This window comes from Cheilinus undulatus, linkage group 9 (assembly GCF_018320785.1).
Source record: "Cheilinus undulatus linkage group 9, ASM1832078v1, whole genome shotgun sequence".
Lineage (NCBI taxonomy): Eukaryota > Metazoa > Chordata > Actinopteri > Labriformes > Labridae > Cheilinus > Cheilinus undulatus.
In genome coordinates, this window is record NC_054873.1 from 25,365,692 (window position 1) to 25,383,331 (window position 17,640).

A 17,640-nucleotide genomic window follows, 5' to 3' on the forward strand; every position below is an offset into this window, starting at 1 on the left:
TTAATGGAAATGTGCTAAAGAGGACGTGCTACAACCACAATTCCACAAAAGCTGGGGCATTGTGTAGATTAGCTTATTTTGAATTCGATGGTTGCAACACATCTCAAAAAGTAGGGACGGGGCCATGTTTACCACTGTGCAGCATCCCTGTTCTTTTAACAACGATCTGTAAATGTCTGGGACCAGTTGCTGGAGATTTGAGAGAGGAATGTTGTCCCATTCTTGTCTGATATAGGATTCTAGCTGTTCAGCATTGGGTCTTTTTTTTTGCCAGTTTTTCATTTCCTGATGTGCCAAATGTTTTCTGTTGTGAAGATCTGGACTGCAAACCTGGACTCTCTTAGTGTGAAGCCATGCTGCTGTGATTGATGCAGTATGTGGTTTAGCATTGTCTTGATGAAATATGCAGTTCATTTTCCCTGAAAGAGGCATAGTCTGGATGGCAGCATATGTTTCTCTTAAACCTCTATATACTTTTTACATTAATAGAGCCTTTCTGGATGTGTAAGTTGACTACGCCATGGCCAGTAATGCAACCCCATACCATCAGAGAGGCAGGCTTATGAACTGTGTGCTGATAACAAACTGGACGGCCTATCTCCTTTTAGTCAACAGGGCACACCAGCCGTGGTTTCCACATAAAATTCTAAATATTGATTAATCTGACCACAGAACAGTTTTCCATTTTGCCTCATTTCATTTTAAATGAGCTTTGGCCCATAGAAGACGATGGTGTTTCTGGATCGTGTTCATGTCTTCTTTCCTGATATGGCGTTAACTCACATTTGTGGATAGCTCAGCAAACTGTGTTGACAGACAATGATTTCTTGAAGTGTTCCTGAGCCCATGTAGTGATTTCCAGTACAGAATTGGGTGTATTGTTAATGCAGTGCCATTTGGCCTGAAGATAATGAAAATCCAGTATTGACCTTTGGTATTGTCCCTTGCGCACAGATGATTTTTGATGATATTTTGTTCTGTAGATGGTGGGATATCCAAAGTGTTTGTAATTTTATGTTGAGGATCATTTTTCTGAAGTTGTTCCACAATCTTTAGACACAATTTTTTGCTGCCTATCTTCACTTCTTAGGAGCTCTGCCTCTCTAAGATGCTCCTTTTATACCCAGTCATGTTACTGACCTGTTGGCATTTAACCTAACCTTCTCCTTGTTTTTCTTTAGTACCACGTACTTTTTCAGCCTTTTGTTGCCTCAGCCCTACTTTTTTGAGGTGTGTTGCTGCCACAACTTCAAAATGAACTAGTTTTATTTTTCATAAAATGGTCAAAAGTCTCAGTTTCAATATCTGATATGTTGTTTATATTCTATTGTAAATTAACGTAGGTTTATGAGATTTGTGACTCACTGTATTCGTCTTTTGTTTATATTTTACACAGAGCCCCAGCTTTTTTGGAATTGGGGGTGTAAGATTTTCTGTATTTTTCCGTCTTTCACCATACTTAAATCATGCACCACAAATTTATGTAATACATGACTTGTAATTTTGCTTTGATATGGCTTTGCTTTGACAAACATTATTTTCAAACTTACTAATAGTCTTCATTTCTTCTTTCAGAGGTGGAGGCTCCTGTTCATCTGGTGGTATTGAGCACAACAGGCAACCTTACAGTCTGTTGGTCCAACACAGCTGATGCCCTACCAGACGGCTATAATGTCACATCCCAACCTCTCGATACCTCTCCTCCAACCTCACCGTCTTCCCTGTGGATAAACCAGTCCAGTCCAGCTGCACTCGGGGAACACAAGTCTGTGTGTGTTAATTTGGGCTCATTTATTCCAGGCCAGACTTATGAAGTGGGAGTCGTCTCACTGATTGGAAAGGACAGCAGCAAGAGGACCAGCATCATACATACCACAAGTAAGACAAACAAATAAGGCAACATTTTAAATATCAAAGTGTCCTGAAACAAAAGTTATGTAAGCATATATACATCTAAAAATGTAATACTTGGTGTAATCATGCCTTCTGTACAAATTAGCTTGAAAAAGAAATGTGTTGTCATTGTAATTGATGAGAGGCAGAATCTACAGTCCTCACTTTGTTCTCTGATCTTATCTAAAGCCGTTATGAAGCTCAGCAGTCTGGGCTAATCTTCTGGGATCTTCCTTCATTTTGATACAAAATTCCCTCATTATCTTTTTCACTGAGTGTTTCATTCTTCAAATGCAGAGTTTGTAACAAAAAGAGGGGATTCTGCACTGAACAGGCTGTAACTCTGAAAGATATCAATTTCATTTGACTAAATGGAAAGCAGGAGTCAGTTGCATAATATAATAATGATGAGCTTCATTGCAGGCTACAATGGCAGACCCTTTAACACCTTATTTTGGAAGCACACATGCATACACATACAAAAGACATGCACATGAAATTAGTTGTATGTTGCCAACCATTTGTTTGGTTAACCAGTCAAATGTGTAACAGAGGAAGACAGCTATCAGAACCATGGAGAGCACTGGGACAGTAAAAAGTTCTGTAATGTGAGGAGCTGTCCATTTTACTGTGGTGCTGAAATGGATTTTACAGTTGTCTCACAGCAACCCTACTTTAGACAAATTCGGGAGTATACACAAAAGTTTTTGGTCGTATATGCATTTCATCCACAAGGAAACAGCGTTTTAGAGGCCGTAAACACTACTTTTTGAAACTGGGCCCCAGAGTGAACAAATCTATAAGCGCTTACCGTTTCATCTCTTTGTGGACAGCTAACTGCATCTTTCTTGAAACGATTACGTCATACATTGTGTAGCCCACTTACGCTGCAGGCCCTGTCGAACCAAAACAACAATGGCGGGTTACAGGGCTGTGTTTCTGCTGCAGAAGCTACTGAGCTTATTAGTGCTTTCAAAGCAAAACGTGATGCTCCTTTACCACCTCCGAGAACAGCACACACCAGATCTGAAAATAATGTTCTTAAATCCACCGTGGAGAACAACCAGAAGGGCAACTAGGAGAAAGTTTGTGGCAGTTTTCTGTAATCTTTTTCTCTCTTTTGGTGCATTTTCCATGGTGTTACAGCGCCACTTACAGGCTTGGCTTATAAACTACAGCGTTTTCAGTCATTTCCAGTCATTTCATGCTTATGCAGACATTTCCTGAAACTATCCCATATTTATGGAAAACTTTTTTTCAAAACAAAATGAAAAGATATGTGTGGACTAGGTGTTGAGGTAGAGGTAAGAGATCATTATTAATAGCACAGTGGCATACGAAGTTTAAAAATATATTTTTGGGCTTATATCAGTATGCCTTTATTGATAGCAGAAGACAGTGGACAGAATCAGAATCAGGGATGAGAGTTGGAGAAAAACATGTTGGAAAGGAGCCACAGGCCAGACTTGAACCCAGGTGGTCTGCAAACATGAGGCTCAACCCAACCACTTGGCTATCTGTGCCCCCAATGGCATGCAAAGTTTTTCCACAAAAGCACATGCACACAATGAACAGATGTTTGGTGGTGACCTGACTCCAAACTTAAAGACAGGTATTTCTCAGTCAGTACTGACTCAGGTATCCAAAATCCCCATTGAAAAGCTATTGTATCCATCTATTTAAATGGCATCCAACCAGCCATGAGTTGAAATTGATGAATTACTTAAACATTATTGGCACTTTTCCACTAGGGGCCCACTTTCCATCCTGCTGTCTGCTCATGTCAGGGACCTGAATGGGCTCCAGTGCAGCTGCACTGTCCGCACTGTCCATAGCTACTCCTATGGCAGGAGCCTCACATATCCTGTAGTTCTAATAAAACATTTTTAAATGATTTCAAATCTGTTTTATTCTTCACAACCATGGCTCTCTAGTTTTAAAACAGTTCTAAAAAATGCAAAAATGAAAGTACCTTTTTGTAATTTTTCTTTAATCACTCTCTCTCCTTGTAGATCCACTGCCACTTCATGTAGCTGTCCCTGTTTCTGTAGGCACAGACTCTGCACAGCTGTTCATCCAGCATCCACAGCAGGGTCTGATTGATGGGGTCAAAGTGTGTGTGTGTCCAGGAGTGTGTGACCATGAGTGTGAGGGATTTTGTGGTTACAAGTGTGACTGGTACTCCCTCCATGCTGGTGGTCATATCATAACTCTGAGCAATCTCAGCCCAGGGTCAGAGTACCAGCTGGAGGTGTACAGCACTAGCAAAGAGCAGGTGGGACCACCTTACTACACTCACCCCTTTAAAACAGGTGAGTTTCCTCTGTATGTACTGTTACATTAAAAATCTTAAACGTTCAGAATAACTGCAGTCATTTAACAAAGCGAAATTCAGTATGTGTTTTTCTCCAATTGTTTACATTTTTATGATGCCCTTATATTTTACAGAACACTTCAAATCAAATATTATTTTTGCTACTAACTCCTTTCCTCTAGTTATGATATATAAAGCATCGTATAATCCTCATGATTCACAGCCAGAGCAATTAGTATTTTAAGAAGTGTAAAAGGACTAATTACAGTTTGGGTTGTGGGGCATGGTTTTTGATTGTAGGCCTCGCTCCTCCTAATGGAGTGAAGGAGGGTGTGGTTACAGAGTCATCCATAGAGCTGCTGTGGGATCCAGCACCGGGACAGGGTCACAGCTATGAGGTCGTCTGCCTTAACTGTGACCATTCGACCATGGTAAAACCAACAAAAAGGAACTTTTCCATATGTTTCTATTCATGTTATATACTCCGTTTCCTCATGATAACACTGATTTAATTTTTGCAAGGCTAGTTTGTGAGATGTATTAGTCAAGATCTCAGAAAAACAACTGGAAATGAAGTAAATATAATACAGATGCATGTCTGCTAAAGACTTCCATACTCACCTTTACATGGGACTAATACTTCACTACAGTTTCTGATTTTTGTATGAAACATTATCAGCGGTAAAACTTCAGATTATGTCAGATGTCTTAATTCGTTCTTAAATGTGTGCTGCAGGTGCAGAAAGTGTTCAGAGAGAGTGCAACCTTTTCCAGTCTGACTCCAGGCCAACTCTACCACTTTGCAGTACAAACAGAGAAGAAGTCTTTTATAGACAGTTCCCCGATCATCATCAACATCACAGCTGGTGAATATGCACACATAACACAGAAATATACACACACACTGCCACTAACTACTTAATGTTTTTTCATGTTTCATGTTCCAGCTCCCAGCTCTGTTGAGCTGTCACTTGTGAATAAAACCTCATCATCTGTGTGTGTTTGCTGGAGTATGGTCATGGGAGTGGTTAGCGGACTTGTCCTGTCAATCAAAAATACAACACTGAATCGAGAACTGATCATTTCTCATCATGAGCTTACGTGAGTCTCTTTCTTGTCAGCTAGTGGAAAAATTTTACAGTTAAGTGAGAATAAAATCATATCCATGAGGCCAAACAGAGTATGCATCACAGATAAGTTAAAGCATCTCAAAATCTCTGTCTCCTGGCAGGTCTTACTGCTTTACAAGCCTGGCTCCTGGCTGCCTGTACACAGTTGAAGTTTTGAGCACCAGTAAAGAAAAAAGAAGTAAACCTGCTACTTTAACCATCAACACAAGTAAGTTTCAGGATTTAAGACATTTGCAGATCCTTAAAACAGATGTCTGCTTTCAGACATCTCAGATAAAAGGAATCAAAGAGATATAAGAAAGTAGAAGAAAGTAAATACAACTTAGAAATGCAATACAACAAGCAGTTTTAAATATATAAAAGCAGGATTAAGCGAAAGAATAATTCTCTGAGGTGAATATCTCCTTCAGAAAATGAGAGATAAAAAGGAAATGATTTTTTATGTGTGTTTGCTTTCAGTTCACAGACTGACAGGTTTTTATTACAAATTTTGTCAGAAAAAGATAATGATTCCCAATAAATCAAAGTCCTGCATGACATTAGAGCACACGGTTTGCAGCATCAAGAAACCTGATAAAAAGGAAATTGCATCTGTCTCTTTGGCTTGAAAATTTTTGCTTTGTAAACTTTTTTCCCACATGATTTGTGCTGATTACACCTTGATTTTACAAACTGTATCTTTAATTCAGTGATAATTCCTGCCTTTAATTCTTCCTTTTCTGTTGGCAGCAGCTCTGTTTGTAAGGACTTAGGCCGAGACTCAAATCCTGGTCAAATCAAGTCTGGTGGTTGGAGAGGTGCCAGTTCACTTCTGAATACTACCAAGGCTCCCTTGAACAAGCCACCAAAACCCCAACTGCACAGGCATTGCTCCTTCATTGACATGAATCAATCTTTGTTTGTATAGCACCAATTCATAACTGAGGTTACTCAAGGCGCTCTGTAAAGAGAGAAGATCTAGACCATATTCTCTGTTGTGGCCTATTATAATAGACCAGTGTTAAATATTAATATTATAATAAAGACCAGTGCTAATCTCCATGAGCACAGCACCAGCAGCATTTAGCCCAGTTACAGTGGCGACATAAACCTTCCCTTTAGGGTGCAGGACTGTCAAACAGACCAGCCACCAGACTCATGTTGACAGCCTCCTACTGAAGCTGTGCTGGGGTGGAAAAGGCTAGAAAAAGGGGTAAGGGTGGGAGAACAGCAGGAAGAGGAGAGGGACAAGAGAAACAAACAAATAAAGAAAAAAAGCACCAAATGAAAGACACATTTATGGCAGCTGTGGCCATAAACGTATCTCCCATTTTTAGGCAATTGCTATAACTTTATTGATAATGATAGCAATATGTGAATTAGCAGTAATAGCTTTGATTGCCCCTGTTCTCTCTAGCCACATTTCCTGTCTCTCCTCAACTGTCCTGTCCAAATGAAGGCAACAATGAACACCCAAAGCAATAATAGTTCAAAAATTTCCATGTGGGATTAAGTACATCCTCTTCTTCAAGTAAAGTGTTTCTGTGTTTTGGGCTCATTTCTTCCCAGTCTTCCAGCTGGTTCAGCTGAAGCTATGTAAAAAGTTTTTTACATGTTTGTCCCTCTGAGTGGCTGATGATGAGAATGATGTGCCAGTAAATGGTGTCATATAGTAAGGAGATTCTTTTCTCCAGGCCCTGGAGAGCCACAGGAAGTGAGTCTGTCAGAGTTGGCAGTGACTTCTTTGTTTGTCACCTGGAGACCACCAGCAGGGCAGGTGGAGGGGTACGAGGTATGAATACTACTGTGTTTGGTTCCATGTTGAGTTAATGGAGAGAGAAAAATACTTTTTTGGTTGCTTACAGTTGCATCATAACCACTTGAAAGATGTGCATAATCATCTTTGTAGTTTTTTTAACACAAACATGGCTGGTATTTAAAAGTCTGAAGGATGAAACAAGCTGTTAGAGTCAGGTTTTGCACTCACCTGTTGGTTACTAAGCAGCCAGTCTCGTCACACCACAGATTTAGTTACTAGGTCTTAAAAGATACATGAGCTCCGTAGAGCCCCAGCCAGGAGGAATGATGAAGCACATTACATGCACGCATAGTGTAAAGAAACAGAAAGAGCACAGCAGTACATGAATGTGACAAGCACTATCAGTGAGTTTTCAAGTTATTAAATAATTGTGACTAAAATTTGAATGACACTCACTCTAAATACTTCCTTTTTTGCTCTTGGTTTTCCCAGCTTACTTTCGGCCTAGTGTCTGCAGACAGGAAGTCGTGGATTCAGGTGTTCATGCCGGGCACAAGTTATGAGATTAGGAAATTGATCCCTGGGTCAGACTACAGCGTCACCGTTCAGAGTGTGCTGGGCTCAGACAGAAGTCCAGAGGTGCACAGAGAGTTCAGCACACGTAAGAGAAACCTACACACTTCATTTATGTTCAGCTTTTTTTAGTCACTTGCCTGCCAGAAGAGAGAAACATTCTTTATTTTAAGTAATTGAATGATTTCTCCTGTTTTTATCTATTTGTTTTTAATTTCATTTTTGAAGTTCTTTTACATTCCTGCATGTATTTAGAGGGCATATGTTTCAAGTATGGCCTAAATTAAAGCAAGTATAAAGCAGGTATAAAACTCTTAAAATTGTTTTCCAGGCCCAGCAGGAATCTGCGCCCTTCATTTAGGAAACATAAACTCTTCCTCTGTGTCCGTGAGCTGGGACGGTGCACCTGGAGAGTTTGACTTTCACAGAGTCATGGTGGCTAACACCTCCATCACAAACTCACTCACCGTGCCCAAGGAGGAGCGGGTTGCCATGGTGACAGGCCTGCTGGACGGCTGTAACTACAACGTGAGCGCTGAGAGAGTGAGGGGAGAGACAGCGGGGAGCGCTGCCTCTCTAACTGTAACCACAGGTAGACAAAAAGGCTGCATTAGTCCACAGATACTGTCACCTGTTTTGATATCTTCTCTATTAAAATGCTGACACATTCTCTCTGTTTCTTTCTTTCCTCCATGAGTGCCGGCTCCTGTGCGAGGACTGCATGAAGTTAATGTTTCTGCACGTGAGTTCTCACTGCGATGGGAGCAGGCGTCAGGGTGTGTCGATCGTTATCAAGTGAGCTTACTGCCAAACCAGGGAAAAGTCACAGTGCATCCTCCACGTGATGGGTACATTCAGGTAAATGTGTTCTGTTTTAAACAACTCATTTACTCTTTGAAGAAACTATTATCATAAGAGGCCTGATACTGTTGACAGGCAGCTGCTTTATAATTCTGAATGTCCAAACTAAACACGCAGAAACATCAGCATACTTATCTTTTTAGCCCAGTCCTTCCTGATACTAGCTCTTCCCGCCTGCCAGGTGTCAGGTACCCCCCAAAATGTAACCTTATACACCACACACACACAAACAGCACACAGAGCTCAGAGTTGAGTAATAGATCTCATTATTTATTAAGTTGGCCTTATGAGCTCAACCCTGCATCATTCATTTGCTTAAGCAGCTTTCCCCGGAGAGGGAGAGAGAGGGAGCAGGGGGAGAACGTTAGCCTTGTGCTAATGAAAGGACCCACTGCCCTCCCTGGCCAGAAACTACACATTTGGAATACCTCAAGCTTAAAGTGTTAATATTCAATGCCTGGACCACTAACCCCACAACCTTTACTCATGCCTGTAACCAGCCTCTAGACCGGGAATTTTTTTTTCCCCTGTTCTGCTTTGTGGATTACCTGCAGACCACTAACTTTTTTCACTAACTCTGGATGCTTCTCTCTTGAGGAGGCCTCTAACTTGGTGTGTCTAGACTAAAGCTAACTCTACTACCCAGCATGGCCCTCTCCTCTCTTATCCTGCTACTCACACTTTGCTCAGGACAGATGGACTCACTGGTAAGAATTCATCATTTTATCCTGCACTACCACTCTACTATTAGACTGTCCACTTATTATACCCACACCCACATATGATTTAAATTCAAACCTATTCCATGCAGGAATGGGAAGATGCTTGGTCATTATTCAGGGAGTTAACAGAAGGTAACAGTGTGGCACATTGCCATTAAACATTGTGATCTCATGTGTGCTCATGTGGCTGCAATGCATATTTGAGAAAGAGCTCTGCAACACCAGCAACTCAGGCCATGCAACTTATAAAGGCACAAACAAGTGCAACAAGAAGCAGATACCAGAGGTCAAAAACTCACAACTAGACATCGGAGGAATTAACATTCTTCAAATTGTGCTTTGTGGTGTTTCATCAGTGTACTACACAAAAACTTACATCAGAAGACTTGGTGAGGGTCACTGCAGACCTGCAGATAGTTACAGGATTACTGTTTTTTACTACTCTGTGTAAAGAAGTGATACAAGTCTAAGGATATGTGTTTCTGATGGAGACCTCTACAAAAGAGATACATTTATGGGAGAAAAGCCCAGCAAAAATACTCAAGTAGGTCTTTAACAATATGGCATTACTGTTTCATTAGCTCAATAAAAGTCAGAAAAATAATGTCTTTTATAACTCAGAAAATAGAAAGTTGTAAGTTGAGCACTTCATGTCAAATAAGAGTTCTTTGTTTCCTGACTGGTTGCCAAAAGTTTCAGTTGCTGAAAAAGGTGAATGGGAAGATGTTTTTTCATGTTGTTACAGTTGATAAATTGAAGAATCAATGAAACCAATAGAGGGAAATAAAAATAACTGTATTTACTTATTGTAACAGAAAGAAAGAATCTGATAAAGCTAATTCGATAACAACCATACCCAGCAAACAAACCATAATATTAAACCAAGTGCAAAAAAAGTTGTAAGCAAGGGAGAAGAGATGTAAGCTTGACTGAAGCTATTTGTTTTATTTTTACAACTTGACAGCTCCATCTAGTCACTAATACACCTACAGAGATTTTGATTTTGATTCAAAACACACCCTCAAACACCCTCAGGTTGGGAGGCAGAGGTTCAGAGACACCAGACCAGATGCCTGAGCTTTGGATGCTAAATTTTGCTCAGAGTAACATAGGAAAGGCTTCCGCACTTTAATTAATGTCTGTATTGAGCTCCTAATGGAATATCTAAGCTTCTTAAGTTTTAGATGAGTCATCTTACTCTCCATCTATTTTCTGTGTGATGGTGGTTTGGTAGATTTCCAGTTAATCAAGGCTAAATGTAGCGCTAACACTGTTGGTTAGCATTACTTTTGAAACTAACTCATACCGAGAAAAGTAGTTTGTTACGTTTCTGCATTACCTACTTATGAAACTAACACATTAGAGTGTTACTCAGTCTTAAAACCAAAGACTGTAGAAAGAATTGGACAAACCCCGTGTGACGTCAGCCGTCTGCTTATAATAGGTGGACTCAAACGGCTCTTGAAGCCAATCCGGGGAGGCTTCCATATTGAAATCGGAGTCTCAATCTAACTTTGGATCAACCTAACGGCCCACCCACTAAGCACAACTTACTGTCAGCTAGCTAGCTAGCATGCTGGTTGACAGAAATATAGCTTCTGTCTGTCGAGCTATCTGTCAATCAAATGAGACGCGTCAATCAGCGCAAAGTGAGGTTTATCCTAAATATAATCCAAACGAATGTAGTACAAAAAAATTCACCCCCATACAATGAGAGCACAATAAGACACTAGGTAATGAGACATGTTTGGTTTTTTGAACCAGGCTGTAAACCAGTTTATTTCTAGTGTAAAATCCGGCTGTGTAACAGGTGTCCAGATAGGACTTCCGGTGTTCCTGCAGTCAGCCTCAAGTGGACACTCGCGGTATTGCAATTTTTTTGCACTTCCACATTGGCTTCATTTTTCAGGACCGGAGGTTGCTGCTTGATTAAAACCCTTTAACCACTCGTTCAACTTGTGGGTTGTAAAAGGTACATAACAGCTTGCCTGCCTTTAATGTATGGACTCTACCGTCATTGTACAGCCTAATTTACAGCCCATAATATGCATCTCTACCACCCGATAACACATCGAACAGATGTAAAAACTTTACAGCTCTTTAATATGCTCACAGTCTGAGAACAAGCTGGACAGAGGAAAACAGAATCACACAAACACTGTCATTACCTTAGTAAGCTAGCCATATATACTGGCTTAGCTGTGTTTACCTTCTGCTCGCAGGGCGCTACACGCCAATGTGAATACAGGAAAGAAAGGACAAACCAAGCAGAGAAGAGAAAGGAAATTTTTTTTTTCTTTCAGTAACGGATTACTTTATAAAAAATGTACCTAAAACTGATTACCCAACTTGTAATTTAACGCATTATGCTCCTTGTTACCACAAAAAAGTAACCCAACTTTGGCAATTAAACTCCATTGTGATGACTATGTACTCTAAGAGGCAGTGAGACAAACATCAGGAATAGGATACCCCCTATGGCCGGGCTATTCAATTACAAATTCAGCGGGGCCAAATTTTAAAATCAAGAAATGTAGCCGGGCCAGACGTGTTCGCCATCCAGTAAGTAGCTGTTAATGTCAAAATTCGAAACTATACAGATCAATTTCATGAAAAATACCACTTTTTATTCATAGTCTCCCTTTTAAATTTGCCAACATGACAAAAGCACATCAGAAAGTACATAAAAACTCAAGAACAGAGCTGCATTTGAACATAACCTGAGGTAGCAGAAATGTTTTTTTTTTTCACATGAATAAAACAAATCACATCTTGGTCACATCTTACCCAGGCTTATCTTAAAGTGCATAAAAACTAAATTTGCACAGTTGTAGCTACAGTTGAAAAGAACGTGCTTTATACTCAGTATTTTTGGGCTACTTCTGTCAGCATCACTAGTCCCCTTTCAAAACAACGCAGTGCATTGTAGGTAGACTGTTGCAAGCTTACACGGAGTGTTGCATTCATGGTCTGAAATACTGTGGGAATTTATGAAAACTTGCGAAACAGGTTGCCCTCTGTATCTCTGGCATGACTACAAGCTGGGCCACTTGGGGGTTGGTTCTGGGCCGCATGTGGCCCCCAGGCCGCTAAGTGAATAGGCCTGTCCTATGGAGTCTGCTGCTGGTGGTGTTGATGGGGATGAAGGATCAGATGAGGAGTAGGCTTCTGATAAGCTGGACCAGGAACTAATGAGGTGCTTGGAGATGGAGACTAGGGTATGCAGGATAAGATGAGCAGAGGAGTTAGACTAGATGCCGAATGGAGGTGGCTGGGGTGGGTTGCAGCATCCACAATGAAATAACTGACTGACTCTGAAGGGAGGATGACAGATTTAAATTATGATAGGTGCATGATGATTGATCATACAAGGTTGTGGCAGAACCTGCTTAGCTGAGTGCTTAAGAGAGGGAACACCCATATTCAGCTGACCACCAGAACAAAATAATAAGGAATGGAATAGGAATAAGAAGGAATGGTGACTGATGAATGAGTAGAAACAGTGTTCTTGCTTGAACTTTCACTGAGCTCCATGTTAAACAATAAATGGTGTGGAACTTGTTTTCTGTCTATTCCTGTGTGTATATTTTGAATGTTTGTGTTTTTGCTGTTTTCACAGGCTGATGTGGTTGATGTCAGTCCCGGGACACAGTACACTGCGACAGTCACAGCATCCTCATCCTCCGTCTTCAGCCCTGGAGTCAGCCGCATGATCAACACTAATGAAAGTGGTGAGCCGTGCACGTAAACAAATGTTCTGACTTTTTTAAGTGTCAGTGTTTCACAAGGTTCGCTTCTGCTCCCTGCTGGTCCATTTAATCCCTGAATAACGTGCCACCACACACACTCGAGGACAGAAACTTGTACAGTAGATGTGTGTTTTTTTGAGAGAGGGTGGGTTGGTATTCTCCTCTCCCTGTTTAATTCCTCGAAGGTAACTTAAGCCCAGGCCTTTGAACTACAGGATGAATGGGTCTGCAGTGAATGTCAGTGAAATGCCACTGCTGTGTAAGGCCTTATTCATCAGAGATCGGCCTAAGTCGCTCTCATGCAGTCACACTCACAAACACACAAGCCAGGAAGATCGCTCCCAAACTCAACAAAAATATTCTTTAAATGCTTCTGGTTCTCCCCTGTTAAGTTTTCATGTATTGTATTGTTATTGTATTTGAAGTCTAATGTGTCAGCTGTATGAGGAAACAGTCTTCCCTTCCTTCTCCTCTTCCTCACACACGTATCTCTTCTGCTCCTTCAGTTCCTGGTGCACCTTTAGGTCTAGAAGGAGAGGCCGTTGGATCCAACGGTATTCTGCTCTCCTGGACGATGCCGCCTGATGCAAACAATATAGAAGAATATGTCATCAGGTAAATCTCTCTGTGCTCTTCTTCAATTTGTGATCCAACTTCAGCTGTGGTTTATATGAGCAATTAGCAATTTTACTTAAACACTAGTAAGAGTAGGGTAAGGACACAGATGGTTGATTTTTCAAGGTTTTAAGCAGCAGGGCCTGTATGAGTGCCTGAAATCTTTAAAAATGCTTGAGGATTGATGTTGTGTTTTCAAGGTCTGACGAGTATCTGGATTTCAGAAGCGCCTGAAAGTGCTTGAAATTGTGATCCTACGCCTTTAATGATAAAACTAGCTTACAGAACAGTTCACTTATTTGATAAATAAAATCAGACAGAGGGTCTTTCACATAAAATAATGATAAATAGAAAAAATGGTGTTTGCAAGATATTTTTTCTTCGTAAAAAAGGGAGTAAACAAGCAAACATGAGGTAGTAGTCATAATTTTTCATACATCCTCGCATTCACATTTTCATAAAGAATTTTTTGTAGTTGACTTTATTTTTCTGGGCAGTGTTTTACATTGAATTAGTTGGGGTTTTTTATTCTCTTGCAATGTGCTAAAGTAGTTAGTAGAGGTGGAACATGTACAGGAGTTTTTTACTCAAGTATAAGTACATTTACTCTTGTAAAAACCTGCTTAAGTAAAAGTATCCAAAAAAATACCCAATTACAGTAATTTGAGTAAATGTAGTTAATTACTTTCCACCCCTACATCTAAAGACTCCCATTATGAAGCATAATTTGTAGCATTTTCTAACCCATAATCTGGTTTTATATATAAAGGCAGTGATTTTTTTTTTCAAGATTAAAGTGTGTAGAGCCAGAAACAGAGATGAGAGAGTGGGGAGTGGCATGTAGTGTAAGAGCCACACCTGCTGCCTGCATACACAGTGCGCAACCTACCTACAAGTCCCTCTGTGCTCTGTGAAGTAACATTTTTAAGTTTAAATGTCTTTGTATGAATACAGAATTTACCATGGCTTTAAGAGGCTGGAGAGTTTCAAAGTGTTTCAGACGTGCTTGGGTTTGGCTCTGGAAAAGGTGTCTAATGGTAAAGAGAAGTTTTTAGAACATTAAAACTTTCCATGTTAAAGCAGAAAACTACTGTTTAAAACCTGCATCCTAAATCTTACTTAAAGCTACCCTGTACTTTGAATTTGTCTCAGTTCATGCAGCATCCTGTGGGCAAAACGGTACCTCTTAATGCTTTGCTGATCATAACTTAAATCCTAGAATAAGAAAATCCTACTACAGTCTTTAACCCTAAAAATATTTTTTATGGCCATTTCAAGAAAGTAATCAAGACCACCAGTCACCCAATTAAAAGACTGGTTTGCTTTGTGACTTTTTTTTTTATTCAAGATTTGTTTTTGGGCTTTTATGCCTCCATTCAGAGAGAAAAACTCCTCATATTGGGTTCAGTTAAAGGTACAGAAGCTTTCTAAGCCAATCGTAGTGAAAGTACTCATAATACCACTGTTTCAGGATCATTGCATTGCATGCATTAATGTGTCAGCAGGAATTTTGTTGTAGTGGATCTAGGCAGAGATTTTAGTTTTATATCCTATTAAGTTCTAGTACGATTAATTTTGCAAAAGCACTCTGTTATTGATTAACTTACTTTCAACTCCAATGGAAAAATCCTTATTAATTAGAGAATGAAACAAAAACTTAGCTTTTTCCATGACGATACACACAGGTAAAGAGGCGTCTTCACTATGGAAACAATCTTCTGAAGATACAATATTCAAAACAAAAGTGTTTTCTAAAATTCACTAAAATGCAGTAATTAAGCATATTTTTTGGTGACTGTTCACCACTGACAGCCTTTCGTGTATCCCACACTCTTCATTGATATATGATGTGAACTATAAGATGATGGTCTCAAAATTGATCTCCTGCTTCAGGTATAAGGAGGTGTGTCCCTATCCTGATTCCACCTTCACTCAGGTGACCAAGTTCCTGGACATACCGGAGATCCTACTCACTGACTTCATCTCAGGTTCAACGTATCACATCGAGGTAAGAGCATATTTTACTTAGGGTGCATTTTCCTCACTGGCAAGTTAATTTTAAATAAAAACCAAATAGTGAGCTATAAATGTTTTAAAACAAAATTAACCCCTTAAAGTTTGATAACTCAAATAATTGCCCAAAATTTATAATTCTTTGGAACTGAAATGTTTATTTAACCTTCAACCAAAATCCAAAGAAAGAAAAATTGTCATAAAATGTGAATTTTTCACATACTGATCTTTTCCTGAGTACATGCAAGTTTTGTTTTGTTTTGTTTTGTTTTGTTGTGTTGTGTTTTTTTACAGAGACTCATATCTTTTATTTGAACCATGCAACTCACAATAAATCAAAGTGAAGCCATGATGTTGTAATGGATGTGGTATGTAGTTTAGCATTGTGTTGCTGAAATATGTAACACCTACCCTGAGAGAGACATTGTCTGGATGGGATCATATGTTGCTCTAAAGTCTCTCTATACTTCTCAACATTGATATCATCTTTCTAGATGTGTAAGCTGTCCATACCATGGTCACTAGTGCAACCCCAAACCATCCGAGATGCAGGCTTTGAACTGTGTGCTGATAACAAGCTTAACGGTCCTGCTCCTCTTAAGTCTGCAGGACATAGTGTCCAAAGAATTTCAAATTTTGATTAATCAGACCACAGAGCAGTTTTCCATTTTGCATTAGTCCATTTTAAATTAACTTTGGGTCAGAGAAGACTGTAGTATTTCTGGACTATGTTCACATATGGCCTCTTCTTTGCATGACACAGTTTTGACTTGCATGTGTGGATGGCACAGCAACTTGATTATTTCTGGAAGTGTACCACAGCTCATGCAGTGATTCCCAGTACAGAATCAGTATGTTTTCGATGCATTGTTGCCTGAGTGCCTGAAGATCATGAGCATCCAATATTGACCCTTGATGTTGTCCCTATGTGCAAAGAGATTTCTTCAGATTCACCCCGACACCCAGTCATGTAACTGACCTGTTGCCAGTCAACCCAATTAGGTGCATAATGTTCCTTAGTACCACTAACTTTTTCAGCCTTCGTTGCCCTGTCCCTACTTTAGTGAGATGTGTTACTGCCATCAAATTCAAAAAGAGCTAATATTTTTCATATAATGGTAAGAGATAATACATTTTCCACAAAACATAATGGTAAAGTAAAGTACAGATACTCACAAAACATCCTTAAGTACAATGCTGTAGTACAATTACTCCATTACTATTCACCCCTGCATAAAAATATTATTTTTCTCTCTGATTGTCTCAGCCTGTGATGAAAAGTTAAAACAGCTCACAGGAGCTTTAAGTAAAAGGTTTCTTTAAAGCAGACAGCCACAAAAGCTTAAAGATGGTTCTGGAAACTTCCCTCCTGTTTTATCATCTACCTAAATGTGGCGGGCTCACTCCCATCAGGCAGGACAGGACTATTCGCTTGATCCGGCTGAATACTGGTAATTGATCCTGATTGAATTATTAATTATGTAAACAGATCTATGGATCAGCCCTGGCTCTTTCCACTGTCTGTTGTCACTGAGCTTGAATGTGATCGTGCTTATTAGTTTTCAGAATTCATTAACCCACAATGACCTTCATACAAATGGACTTTGAGAGAGCGGCACACATTGTTATCATAACTGCACATACTGTTGCATTTGTGGGTGTGTTTCTGTCTCCGATATCATATTACTACATCTCACCTGTAGGTGTTTTGTCTCAGTAAACTATGAAAAAACCAAGATCATAAAGAAATTCTTCCTTACATGTTTAAAGGTGTCCTTCATGATTTTCAAAATGTAAACACATTTTCTTAAAACAGAATTACCTTTTTATCGGTGATGTTAACGGTTTGGATGAGCACATTGACTAAACCATTTGGAAAGTAATGTCTTGACTTCATAGCTAAAGGATGGTGTGCACAGATGTCAGGATACAGAGAATAAAGTAGAAGGAACTGTAATAACTTTAAGGGTAAAATAATCAAGTTATTGCAAAACAAAGGTAAAAATGTATCAAAAGTGGCAAAAATGGGTTA

At 39.7% G+C, this 17,640-nt stretch overlaps 1 protein-coding gene across 1 annotated transcript in view; it reads left to right on the forward strand.

Annotated features, from left to right (window-relative positions):
- The window catches only part of ptprq (protein tyrosine phosphatase receptor type Q), a 66,299-nt gene that overhangs the window by 6,184 nt on the left and 42,475 nt on the right, over window positions 1-17,640 (forward strand). The window contains exons 9-21 of the mRNA XM_041796091.1: window positions 1,576-1,878; window positions 3,906-4,205; window positions 4,508-4,638; window positions 4,944-5,073; window positions 5,155-5,308; window positions 5,439-5,545; window positions 7,011-7,108; window positions 7,568-7,736; window positions 7,980-8,240; window positions 8,346-8,506; window positions 12,851-12,962; window positions 13,487-13,595; window positions 15,489-15,603. Of these exons, the coding sequence (XP_041652025.1) occupies window positions 1,576-1,878; window positions 3,906-4,205; window positions 4,508-4,638; window positions 4,944-5,073; window positions 5,155-5,308; window positions 5,439-5,545; window positions 7,011-7,108; window positions 7,568-7,736; window positions 7,980-8,240; window positions 8,346-8,506; window positions 12,851-12,962; window positions 13,487-13,595; window positions 15,489-15,603 (2,150 nt within the window). The remainder of the gene's footprint in view (window positions 1-1,575; window positions 1,879-3,905; window positions 4,206-4,507; window positions 4,639-4,943; window positions 5,074-5,154; window positions 5,309-5,438; window positions 5,546-7,010; window positions 7,109-7,567; window positions 7,737-7,979; window positions 8,241-8,345; window positions 8,507-12,850; window positions 12,963-13,486; window positions 13,596-15,488; window positions 15,604-17,640) is intronic.